The sequence below is a fragment of the Sciurus vulgaris genome, assembly GCF_902686455.1.
Source record: "Sciurus vulgaris genome assembly, chromosome: 2".
In the NCBI taxonomy this organism is placed as follows: Eukaryota; Metazoa; Chordata; class Mammalia; order Rodentia; family Sciuridae; genus Sciurus; species Sciurus vulgaris.
Window position 1 is genome coordinate 11,279,797 of NC_136462.1, and position 12,713 is coordinate 11,292,509.

Sequence of the window (12,713 nt, forward strand, 5' to 3'; positions counted from 1 at the left end):
CTCCTTTAGAGGAATCTGATGAAGTTATAAAATTGTCTTTGCAGATACCCTAACTTAGACTTCGGGTGGAAAAAATCTATTGACAGCAAATCTTTCATCTCAATTTCTAACTCCCCTTCGGCTGAAAATGATAATTACTGTAAGCACAGCACAATTGTAGTCCCTGAAAATGCTGCACATCAAGGTGCTAATAGAACCTCCTTAGAAAACCATGACCAGATGTCTGTGAACTGCAGAACGTTACTCAGCGAGTCGCCGAGTAAGCTCCAAACTGAGGTTTCAACAGATCTTACAGCAGTTAATGGTCTTTCTTACAATAAAACCCTTGCCAATGGCAGTTACGATTTAGCTAACAGAGACTTTTGCCAAGGAAATCAGCTGAATTACTACAAGCAGGAAATACCTGTACAACCAACTACCTCATATCCCATTCAGAGTTTATACAATTATGAGAACCAGCCCAAGCCCAGCAATGAATGTACTCTACTGAGTAATAAATACCTTGATGGAAATGCTAACAAATCTACCTCAGATGGAAATCCCGTGATGGCCGCCATGCCCGGTACGATAGACACCGTTAGAGCGCTCGTGGACCGGAGGGACGCTGAGCAGAGCCCTTCTGTCGGGTACTCCTCGAGGACTCTGGGCCCCAATCCTGGACTGATTCTTCAGGCTCTGACTTTGTCAAATGCCAGCGATGGGTTTAACCTGGAGCGGCTTGAAATGCTTGGTGACTCCTTTCTAAAGCACGCCATCACCACGTATCTGTTTTGCACTTACCCCGACGCTCACGAGGGCCGCCTGTCATACATGAGAAGCAAGAAGGTAAGATGCGGCTCTCTGTTCGGAGCAGCGAGTTCTCCAGGGTGCCTGCCGGTGGTGTGCAGTGTTGTGTGACTCAGGACGGACCCAGCAAGCTCCACACGCCTTCATTCCACAGGGGCCAGGTGCACGAGCGCCCCTTGCTGTCGACACTAGGGTTCAGGGGTCAGCTGACGTTTCTATGCTGTATTAAATGAAAGACGTCCTGTTCAAACAAACCTGTTGATGAAGCGTGTGTGACCCCGAGGGAGAGAGGAAGAATCGCAGAGCACCCCAGGCAGGAGCTTTAGCCCAGGTGTGAAAAGCTGTTGGTTGGGAGGGTGTGTCTGGGCACGCAGGTGTGCGCACATGAGCAATACTCAGGCTTCAGGGAGCCTGGCAAGGGAGTGAGTCACAGGTGTCCCAGAGCCGGTCACTCCCTCTACAGTGTAAGGAGAGACACCAGGTTCTGAGTAATGCTCGATAACCCCGAGGAAGGGTTTTCGGAGGAAAGTAGGCAGGACATCGTGAGTTAGAGGCCTGTGGACATGTGTGCCCAGCACTGACAACGGCAGAATGGCCAGCGCTTAGCAGGTACAGCTAGCTCAGTTGGAATGTTTCCATTTTTATATATGGATAAGGAACAGCGAGACAGGAGGTTAGCCTGCCCAAGGTCACATGGCAAGTAAGGGCAGCACTGGGATCCAGCCCAGAGTTTGGAGACCTTGCCTGTCCCTGTCACACTCGTCTGTTTCTGGCGCTTTCTAGTACCAGGCACTATGCTAGCATTTTACAGGAGGCAGCTCCCAGGGCCCGTTTCATGGATGAGGAGGTGGGTGCGTGGGAGTGCAGTGGCCTGTGCCAGGTTGTCCTTCTGGTCCAGGACAGTCCAGACAGTGTCTGAGGCTGATGCGCTTGAAACAGGGTGGTCATGCCCCAACAGGACCTTTACAGGCTGGGGGGTTGGGGACAGTAGCGGTGGTGGCGTGCAGATCGTAGAAATAAGGGAAGCTGGTGAGAACTGGGGATTTGAGACCTCGTGGAGTATGAAGTGGCGTGTGGGATCGGTGAGTTAGGGCTCAGGTGTGCTTTGCAGAGTCGCCTCTGTAAGAGTGGTGTTGAAGCTCCCAGGGCAGGTGAGATTTCTAAGTCGGCCTGAGAGTCACAGTGAGTACATGGAGAAAGGAAGGATTTTATCTCGCAGAACTTTATCTCTGCCTCTGCTCGGATCCCTTTGGATCCTAATTTCTTGCAGAAATAACCGTGCCTCCCTCAGGTGGGATGAAGGCCAGGTCAGCTGACCCCAAGGGCCCCACCGGGCTGTGGCCTGCTGCTCTCCACAGGGACCCTGGTGCTCATCTCCCGGCCTCCACTGACCTTGTTTTCCTCGAGGCCTGTTCTCTCCCATTGCCTCCTGCCTGTCCTGAATTTGGACTCTCCTGAGTTCCTCCTTGGTTCTTCCTCCCTTCCCCATGTGGTGCCCACATTCCTTGGAGTCCCCTTTGCATGTCGACCTCACACATGGCTGCGTATTCAGAGGTGGAAAGGGCAGCGCGCATTTTACTGGAGTCCGTTCCCTTTTTGGTGGTGGGGGGAGCACTGTGGCGCACAGCGGGGGCTGGGCAGATCCCTCCCCCACCCCACACTGCAAGGACTGCTTTGTCCCTCTGACTGGTTTCCACAGGGCCTCGGGCCACATGCCTTTCGTGGGGTGGGTACTTGCCAAATAGCAGTGGAGAGGGCCCATGAAGCCCTGCAGCCATACTGTTACTGAAGTGAGGCCACCGTTCTGCCCCCAAGGCTTGGGTGAAAACCAGGCAGGTGCACTGCTGGAATGAGCTGGGGTGGGGCTGGAAGCAGGAGGAGGAGCAGCTGCCAGCGCAGCGAAGCTGTGGCAGGATGTGTGCACAGTGCTTCCGTCACCTTTGCTCTGGGTTAAAACATGGGATGAAACGTGCTGCAGGCCGTCCAGACAGAGGAGTGGAATCTGAAGGACTTTATGGTAGAAGTCACTCAGGCTCCCCGAGAGAAGGCCAGCTGGGCACAGCACCAGTTTTCCCTTGGCAGCTAGAGGCAGAGGTGTCCCTTACATCACTGGAAAGGTTGTGACATCTTGACTTTCTATATGGATTCTTTTCTACTTTGTTAGTTGCAATTAGCAGTTTGTATTTTATATTGCCAGGTTGTGTTTTGAAGGCCTAGTGAAGTTTGACTCATTAATAAGGAATTCACACACATGCACACGCACACACACACACACACACATATATATAATATAGTTTATTTTTTATTAAGAAATACTTTTCTAACTATATTAAAGAATAGAGAATACTTGGGAATTTAAAACTCTTTTCCTATATAAATAGAAAATCTATGCAGTCCTTCAAATTGGTGACCTGTTATAGTAATATAAAGACCATTTAGCTGAGAATATATTAATAGACCTTGTATGGTTCCCCTAGTGATCCTAACGGGTAAGTGTCTTATGAATCTTTTCTGCTGAAGGTCAGCAACTGTAACCTATATCGCCTTGGCAAAAAGAAGGGACTGCCCAGCCGCATGGTGGTGTCGATATTTGATCCCCCTGTGAATTGGCTTCCTCCTGGTTATGTAGTAAATCAAGACAAAAGTAACGCAGATAAATGGGAAAAGGATGAAATGGTAAGTTTTTGGTAATTGGAGGTATTTAGTTTTTGGTAAGCTGGAGAATTTTGTTGTTTCTTGTTTCCTGTCCATGGTATGTTTACAATAGATATTTAATATACTGAATTCATTCTTTTTAAGTAGACCATCTTTTCTGTGAATTTAGAAGGAGTATAATTTTAATGGAGGGTGCTTTTGTTTTTATCTTCCTTTATCAAAGGTAGGTTTTGTTTTATTTTGACTTTAAAAAAAAAGCAAAGCCCTTTTCACTTTACTATTATGTATTGCAGTTATTCTAATTATTCAAGAAAATGACTTTCTGTGATCCATGATCTTCAGTCTGAGTCTAACGTGATTAATTTCAATAAGATCTAGCTTTTGCACCTCAGGGTTTTCTCAGGACTGCTTATGTTCTCTTAAACGGGGGGAACAAACCATCCCACGTACAGGTTGTGCTCCCCTGGAGATCCTGAAGTCTTGCTCCAGGAGACTGAGCAGTGCCGGCTGCCTGCCCTTGTCTTGTCTCCAAGGCCAGCAGAGGGCAGCTGGGGCCTGTGCGCTGTGACGCAGCTGCCCAGTGGGCAGTGGGAGAGCACTGGGCCAACCATCTTCAGGCAGCTTCGTTTCCAGGTTGTCGGGCACTAATGACAGATTGGCTGCTGTTACTTCATTTTCCCTCAGGCTGATGGTGACCACATTGTCCCACAGATTGTTTTCTACACAGCATTTCTGTATGCCTGTGCTAGACATGTATGTTGTAGGTGTGTCTGAGTATTTATGGTAGTCTGCTCTGTGAGTGTCCCGTTTATACCTGTTGGTCGAGCATGCTTTTAACTCACGTAGCGTTTGACTTATTACAAGAGTGGTTCTTATTTGGAAAAGCATTAAGAGAATATTTTAATGAAGGCTGATTCAGAAAAATCACTTTTGTTATTAATTTAGAAATATGTAAAACCTTAGTAGAAAATGTATAGATTGAGTTTTAGAAAAAACGTTGCATTGCTATGTGAAAAACCTTCCAGTCACAGTTGTCCTTTATAAATATTGTTTCATAATGTATTTGACTTGAAAAAAATTGTAGCATAAAGGTGACTTTGCATGTCAGCTTTATTTTTACTTTTTTAAGATGGAGGTCCTTGTTCTTGATGTCTGTGGTGGTGTGGCACTTTGGCTCTTGGAGTGCATTGAAAGCCTGGCCCTCCTGCTTGCTTTGCATGCCTGGAACTTGGCTCTGCATCACTTGCCGCCTTGTGCCTCCAGGTTTTCCCCACTTGCTCCTGCCCTGGGGCAAATGGGGTTAGGTGACACCTTTGCACACAGTTGCCTCCAAGAAGAGTGGTGGTGACTGGTAGAGAGGTGACATGACCCCTCAGGGAAAAGGGTTCCCACTCCTGTTCCTGAGGAGGCTCCACTGCTCGCGGAGAGCTTTCTGTGAGGTCCAGCCCACTGTTGTGCAGATGGAGGATCTGAAACCCAGAAGCCCTGTTGGTGATAAGAACCAGTCCTTCGTGTCCTTGTGTTCTGCTGATTTGAGCTGTGGTGGCACCTTATTAAAGAAACACAAGGATTTATTTTAATTTTTAAAAAATTATCCAGTCTGATTTTTTAAATTTGCAGTTTGGCTTTTGTCTTAAGAACAAAACAATAGTCAAAAGCAGCTCATGTTACCTAGGAAAATATAGGGGTTTAGCAGGCAATAGTTCCTCGAGGTCTACCACTATAGTTTTCTTTTGGTGTCCTTTCTTACTCTTCAAAAAAATTTTTTTAATTTAAAAAATGAAAGATATGTAGTTGTAGATATATTGCTTGCCTTACTGTTATTTCTTTCCAACAAAAAAAGTGTTTCTCTTTCGAGCCTGGTTTAAAAGAAGATCTTTGCTCTATTTAAAAAATGCTTGGCAGACAGTTTGAAAATGTTTTGTCAGAAATAAGTTGTTACAATCAAAATTGAATCATGCCCTCCTGCCTTTCCACCCAGAATTAGTGGTGAATTTGTTGTTTTTGTTTTGTTTTTACCATGTAACAAAAATTTGGCATCTTTCTAGCATTGTGAAAAAGTTACATCATTACTAAAGCCTAGCGTGTTATTAAGGTTGTCATTCACAAATAAGCTTGTGCCAAAGAAATTGGAATTAGCAAAGATTTTTTGACAGCAATTGGATTGTTGTGTTTCATGTTAGTCTAGATTTTCTTCTATTTTTTGTCAGTTATGCTATAATCTGTTACCCTGATTACTGCAGCTCAGGGAAAGGGGAAAAGTGTAATTTCTCAAATTCATACCTTACTACAGCAATCATTTTTATTTGTTAGAAAGCAAAGCAATTTGTTTCTACATTCTAGCAAGTGTGCTTTGATTTGAAGTGGAAGCAGGGAGAAAATCTTTATTATAAAATCCTACTGTATGTTTTTAGTGTTATAAGTTTTTAAAAATAATTTCATTTGTTTTTATAGTATGTGTTTACTTAATTGAAAAGATAACGGTTTTTTCTCCATCTGGATTTTCATTTTATTAATTTGGAAATTAGGTCACCATGATTGAAAACTTCGTCAACCAAATGGAAGATCTCTGTGATCAGCAGATGAGTGCTTTCATTGTGTGTCCTGCCAGAGTTGAAGTTTTGCAGTGTGGACATTAATTTTAACTTTATATCCATGTTCAGGATTTTTAACTTAAAGCTTTATACTGGATAAAGGTCATTTTATAACTTAGAAAATGAACATTCAAAGAACATGTTTTACTTTGTTTATATGATTAAATAACTTATTTTATGTTAATTGAAAACAAATGGCCATGATTTTAAAGTTGCCTTTTAGTATTTGTGGTTGTCATTTGAAATTATCCATAACCCTTGCTTTTATTGAGTTTCAAACCCTTTTAAAAACAGCAGCTATGACTCCCCTCCTTCTCCCCATTCCCTGTTTCAGACAAAAGACTGCATGTTGGCTAATGGCAAACTGGACGACGACTCGGAGGAGGAGGAGGAGGAAGAGGAGGAGGAGGAGGAGGAGGACCTGATGTGGAGGGCCCCGAAGGAGGAAGCCGAGTATGAGGACGACTTCCTGGAGTACGATCAGGAGCATATCAAGTTCATAGACAACATGCTAATGGGCTCGGGCGCTTTCGTGAAGAAGATTTCTCTTTCTCCTTTTTCAACCACCGATTCTGCATATGAGTGGAAAATGCCCAAGAAGTCCTCCCTAGGTAGTATGCCGTTTTCCTCGGACTTTGAGGACTTTGACTACAGCTCCTGGGATGCCATGTGCTATCTGGATCCGAGCAAAGCGGTGGAGGAGGACGACTTTGTGGTGGGGTTCTGGAATCCGTCAGAAGAAAACTGTGGCGTCGACACGGGAAAGCAGTCCATTTCCTACGACCTGCACACCGAGCAGTGCATCGCCGACAAGAGCATAGCCGACTGCGTGGAGGCCCTGCTGGGCTGCTACCTGACCAGCTGCGGCGAGCGGGCTGCTCAGCTCTTCCTCTGCTCGCTCGGGCTGAAGGTGCTCCCGGCGATTAAGAGGACTGGCCGGGAAAAGGGCCTGTGCCCTGCCCGGGAGAATTCCAGCAGCCAACAAAAGAGCCTTTCAGGGAGCTGCGCTGCGGCCAGCCCTCGCGCCCCGGCCTGGAGGGACCTGGAGTACGGCTGTCTGCAGATCCCTCCGCGCTGCATGTTTGACCATCCAGACGCGGACAGAACCCTGACTCACCTGATATCAGGGTTTGAGAATTTTGAGAAGAAAATCAACTACAGATTCAAGAATAAAGCTTACCTTCTGCAGGCCTTCACGCACGCCTCCTACCACTACAACACTATCACTGGTAAGGAGCCCGGCCACACCCTGTCCCTGAAAAGGCGCCTCTGGGTCCGTCACATTGTTTGGGCCTTATAAAAAACAGTCTCTGCCTGTACAGTCCTGTGCGTAGTGTGCATGGTCGGAGAGGAAGCAGAAGAAAACAGAAGGAATTCTTTATTTTCATCTTCCTGTGGAGAGTACAAACTGCTTTGTAGCTTTGACAGCCGGGAGTGTCCCACTCTGTGTGCTGTCTTAGCTGTCACTAACGCTGCAGCGTTAGGGAAATCTGAGCCCTGCTGCTTTGCTGTGCTTCCCTATCTGATCCAGATACCTTTCTGATGCCCGTTCAGTGCTGCTTTTGGGTCTTGATTTATTAATGAATTCTGCATGTATTTCCAAATCTTTTTCATTGTTCTTAGTAGACAAAATGGCTCCTCTCTTAGGGTCTGGGGGTCCTTTAAAAAATCTGAAGGTGGAAAGATTAAAGGAAGTGGTGTCACACGGGTTGGCCCCATTGTGCTTGCCCTGTTTCTGCTCTCACCTTTTCATTGTCTGTTTTTCTCCTCCTTTATTGCATAGGCTCCTAACCCATCAAAGTAGGAAGGAGAACAGGTCATTAAAACAAAACTCCATCCTGGGAAACAAAATTCATATTGTGTTTTCTGTAGAAAATAGTAAATGCTTGTATCAAAAATATCAAAGCATAAAACTTGTAGCTCGTATAATCATGCTGTGTGGATTAAGATGATATGCAAAATAGAAAGCCAAAATGTAAAACATTCTCTGATTCTGGACTAGGAGGACTGATGTAGGCCAGGCCTGGTTTTCTCAGTGGAGGAGGAGTGAGGCGTGGCTCTGTGCTCACTCTGCTGGGTCCCAGGCCTGGGTGCTAGCCCATCTCAGCCCTTGGCTTTTGACCCCCTGGCTGTTCTGGGACAAGTCACTTCATGTCTCTACTTGCATTTCCTCAGCTGGATGGGTTCCTTTCACCACTGTAGAAGGTCGAGACCTTGGCTGGCACTGATCATTTCTTACCGGGCAGCTGGCCGGCCTTGCCCAAGTGCTTGCTCTTGCACACAGCTCCTTTCTCAGTCTCTTGGTTTGTGTTAGATTCAGCATTCTAGTTCAAGTTAAGAGGAGGGACTCCTTTTCCTACCATCCTGTGGAACACCCCGGAGAGGCGAAGAGTAGTGTCATTTAGCTACACTTTCTGGAGGTGTGGGTGAGACAGTGTGGAGTGTGGCAGGTGTGTTTCGGGTCTGGTTTTATTGAGGTGACAGTGTGTGGGGGAGACTCTAGAGGATGCCCAGCTCCTGCCTGGCCAGCAAGTGCCAAGAAGCGCACTGTGTTAGATGTATCACCTGGCAAATGGAAAATTTGTTTTTTGGCCACTTTAAGATTTTATGACCCCAATTTATATATACAATAAGTTTACTTTAAATTGTTACTAAAGTTTAATTTTCAGAGGCTTTAGTATGATAAGTAATTTTCTCATTGAGGAAGATATATAAATAGACATCTTTAAGACGGGGCTGGGGATCACGGCTCCCGTCAGTTACCGTGTTCGGAAGCAGAGGAAATGTTGCTGCCCACGCTGATGCTTCCACCTTGGATCCTCGTGCAGATTGTTACCAGCGCTTAGAATTCCTGGGAGATGCAATTTTGGACTACCTCATAACCAAGCACCTTTATGAAGACCCACGGCAGCACTCCCCAGGGGTCCTGACTGACCTGCGCTCTGCTCTGGTCAACAACACCATCTTTGCGTCACTGGCTGTGAAGTATGACTACCACAAGTACTTTAAAGCTGTTTCTCCCGAGCTCTTCCATGTCATCGATGACTTTGTGCAGTTTCAGCTTGAGAAGAACGAGATGCAAGGGATGGACTCTGAGGTTAGTTCTTTTTTAAAATATGTTGAATGCAGTGCTGAAGACAGCCGTCCAGCTGCTGTCTTGGGAATTTGAGGTCTGACTTACTTGCTGTGCAGAGGGATAGCTGAAAGCTCGGGCTGCATGATCTGGGGAGGACTGAGCAGTGACGTGGCTGGGCTCAGGGCGGCTTTGGGCTCGACGGCCGCACGCTGGGCTGTGCAGGCGTTGGGGGTTTTCAGCCACCCTAATCAGCTCCCAGGGTGCGCTCGCCAACGAAGTGCAGCCCTCCCCTCCCCAAGAACAGATTTCGCCCTGGTGAACTCAGGGCGGTTTACTGTACCTTTTTTTTCTTTTCAAAATGGATATTTCAGAGTATTTGCTAATTTCTCAGGTAAGCATCACAAATATACATTTGGTTTTACTTGAAATGAGAAAATCTCATTTGAAAACCAAACTTCTAAATGTTTAACCTTTGGGATTTGGGAGGCATCTACCGTAGGTTCAGCCAAAGGTCTTCTGGTGTTGGAGCTAATTCCGATGTGCGCCCACCATGAACTGCCCAGAGATTTGGTGGAGAGGATGCTGCTGAGGCTTGCCAACCCTCTGGGGTTCGTCTCTGTACCTGTGACCCTGGGAGGGACACTCATATTTCTACTCTTCCCATTCTGATCCCTTTGTTTTCTTATAGAATTGAGGAATTTATTCTGAACTCTGTAGCTGTCCTAATTGTTCTCGTTGTCATTTGTACCTTCTTCTTTCTAATTGCTCCAAACCATTTTTGGGCTATAGTGAATCTCTTTGGCTTTTTTTTTTTTTGGGGGGGGGGGGGTGCTGGGGATCGAACCCAGGGCCTTGTGCTTACAAGGCAAGCACTCTACCGACTGAGCTATCTCCCCAGCCCTCTCTTTGGCTTTTTGTGAGGAAAAATGAATCTGGGTTTTAAAGCCTAGCCATAGGGCAGCCGCAAGTGCTGTCCATGGCCCAGCTGCGCTCTGCAGGGAAGTCAGTGGGCAGGGCACCCGCTGGGCCTTCCTGCAGGGCCCGGGGCTGGTGGCAGAGCAAGGGCGCGGCTGCACGGTGAGCCCTGGCTCCTCAAGGTTCCAGGGCCACTGCTCCTCTCACTCTTGGGGAGATGGTAGTTCAGAAGTTGAAGAATTCCCCCAAATGAGATTCATGTTGTCTTTTTGATGCCAGTGGGCACGCTGGTTCTGTTAGGTTCTGTTCTTTCTTTGGTTTCCTTTTGTTGATATAAATGTGTGTTTAGAAGTTACATTACTGGAAATGTCACCGTCAGCCTTTTCTAGCTTAATATTTGATCTTGAGGAAGTCCCCCTCCCCCTCTCTCTCTCTCTCTCCATCTGTTTCCTCGGCTATAAAAGGAGAGAATTGAACTTGCTAAGTTCTAAAATTCCTTTCTGTTTCAGAACAATGTTTCAGTAGCATTTTGTTTTTCTGGTTGTCAGCATTTTAGAGAAGTTTGTGTAGCTAAGCTGTTTAGAAATTAACAGTGCCCTCTGTTTCTCTGTCATAGATAATTTGTACTTATTTTAGAAAAATTGGAAAATATAAGTAAACAAAATTAATTAAAATTGCCTAATTATGCTTCCTCAGAAATAGCTAATATTAACACTTGGGGATGTATTTTTGCTAATATATATAAACATAAACAGGTATAAAACATAAAATGGAATGATGTATGGTGTTCTTTTCATTTAATATATTATAGCTGACTTTCCATGTATTCACTGGCATTATAGTTTTCAATAGTGACATGTGAGTCAAATATAGTTAACTTTTGGTCCTTTGTAGTTGGATAGTTAACAGTTTTTCATTAGGACTTTAGACGTGGATGTGACTGATATTCTTATATATCCAATTATGTTCTAAGAAAAATTCTTGAGCCAGAATTGCTGCAGCATAGAATTTTGAACTTTTAAAAGGTTTTTGATACATATGTAAAATTGTATCCTATGAATTTGAATATGCCGTCAGGTACTCTGTTACAGTGAACATGGATTAACTAGTTTAATGAAAAGAGAGCCTGGCGGGGAAAGCGTTCCAGGAAAAAAATCTCCCCGAGCAGTGCGCCCCCGACCCCCGGTCTAGCGCTGTCCTCGCTGGCCTGCCTCAGCCTCGCCAGCCTTGTGGGGAGGGCTGTTTTAATGTGTGACCCTTTGTTGTAGTGAATTTGGAAAGTGTTTTAATGTACTTATTGACCTCTGGTTCTGTGTTAGACTTGTTTTTCTTTTAATTTAGAAGTGATCTTTTTCTGCTTTGCTGAGTGTCGATACTGAGTGGGATGGGGAATTTTCTCCTTAAGGTTAAGTGATGTTGGTGAAAAGCCTGTCACACGCTGGAGGCACTCCATCAGTGGTTGGTTTTGCTCCAGGTTTTGGAACTTCTCGCTGAGGAGGGCCACCACATCCGTGGACTGCCTGTCTCAGACCTTTTGCTCATGGCGCTCTCTCTGTTCAGCTTAGGAGATCGGAAGAGGATGAAGAGAAAGAAGAGGATATTGAAGTTCCAAAGGCCATGGGGGATATTTTTGAGTCACTTGCTGGTGCCATTTACATGGATAGTGGGATGTCACTGGAGATGGTGTGGCAGGTGTACTATCCTATGATGCGGCCACTAATAGGTATTGTTGGCTCCTTCTTGAAAGAAAAATAAAATTTAAAAATGTCTCAAGGGTATTGCCCATGTAATTCTCTGATTTTGATTACAGAAAAGTTTTCTGCAAATGTGCCCCGTTCCCCTGTGCGAGAACTGCTTGAAATGGAACCAGAAACTGCCAAATTTAGGTGAGCAAAACAGTGCGTGTGGAAAATGACTGCCTTAAGAGCAAGGGGAGAAGTTCTCCAAGTTCCATTAAGACAGGGTCTTGAAGTCTGCTGCTACTGTGGCGTGCCGTCTGTTACCCACTTTTCGTCTGCCCGCCTGCTCTTTTTTCCTTCTTGTTTTTATAAAGCAAAGCTGAATTAAGGGGGAGCGGGCAGCGGGTCTGGGGTCTGTCGCTGGTGTGCAACAGGTCCTAATGCGCGTTTCCTTTGCTGGGTGTCAGCTGCACCCAGGACCCTCAGCTGACAGGCATACGAAGTGCTGAATGACAGTGATAATAAATGCTTCTGACTTCTCACTCGGGCTGTTTGGGTTTTTACAGCCCAGCTGAGAGAACGTACGATGGGAAGGTCAGAGTCACTGTGGAAGTCGTCGGCAAGGGGAAATTCAAAGGCGTCGGCCGGAGTTACAGGATCGCCAAATCCGCAGCAGCAAGAAGAGCCCTCCGAAGCCTCAAAGCAAACCAGCCTCAGGTTCCCAACAGCTGAAGCCCCTTTTTAAACTTAAAGACAACGACAACAACAAAGTAAAACAGAATCAAGGGAAAATATTTAAATCGAAAGGATGATTAAAGTTGGTATTGAGTGGAATGAATTGAAGGCAGAATTTAAAGTTTGATAACGAGATAGATAACAGAATAAAACATTTAACATATGTATAAAGTTTTTGGAACTAATTGTAGTTTTAGTTTTTTGCGCAGACACAATCTTGTCTTCTTTCCTCACTTCTGCTTTGTTTAAATCACAAGAGTGCTTTAATGACAT

The 12,713-nt window shown here is 45.5% G+C and overlaps 1 protein-coding gene across 15 annotated transcripts in view; it reads left to right on the plus strand.

Moving 5' to 3' along the window:
* The window catches only part of DICER1 (dicer 1, ribonuclease III), a 67,877-nt gene extending 55,409 nt beyond the window's left edge, over positions 1-12,468 (plus strand). For 13 of the 15 annotated variants that reach the window (XM_079126555.1, XM_079126566.1, XM_079126557.1 and 10 more), the window contains 7 exons: positions 45-825; positions 3,307-3,462; positions 6,370-7,264; positions 8,864-9,132; positions 11,587-11,749; positions 11,837-11,912; positions 12,272-12,468. In XM_079126555.1, coding sequence (XP_078982681.1) covers positions 45-825; positions 3,307-3,462; positions 6,370-7,264; positions 8,864-9,132; positions 11,587-11,749; positions 11,837-11,912; positions 12,272-12,437 — 2,506 coding nt within the window. In that variant the 3' untranslated portion in view covers positions 12,438-12,468. Of the gene's footprint in view, positions 1-44; positions 826-3,306; positions 3,463-3,974; positions 4,083-6,369; positions 7,265-8,863; positions 9,133-11,586; positions 11,750-11,836; positions 11,913-12,271 lie in introns of all 15 variants that reach the window. The other 2 variants (XM_079126560.1, XM_079126561.1) reach the window with 2 other exon arrangements.
* The last annotated feature ends 245 nt before the right edge of the window (positions 12,469-12,713 follow it).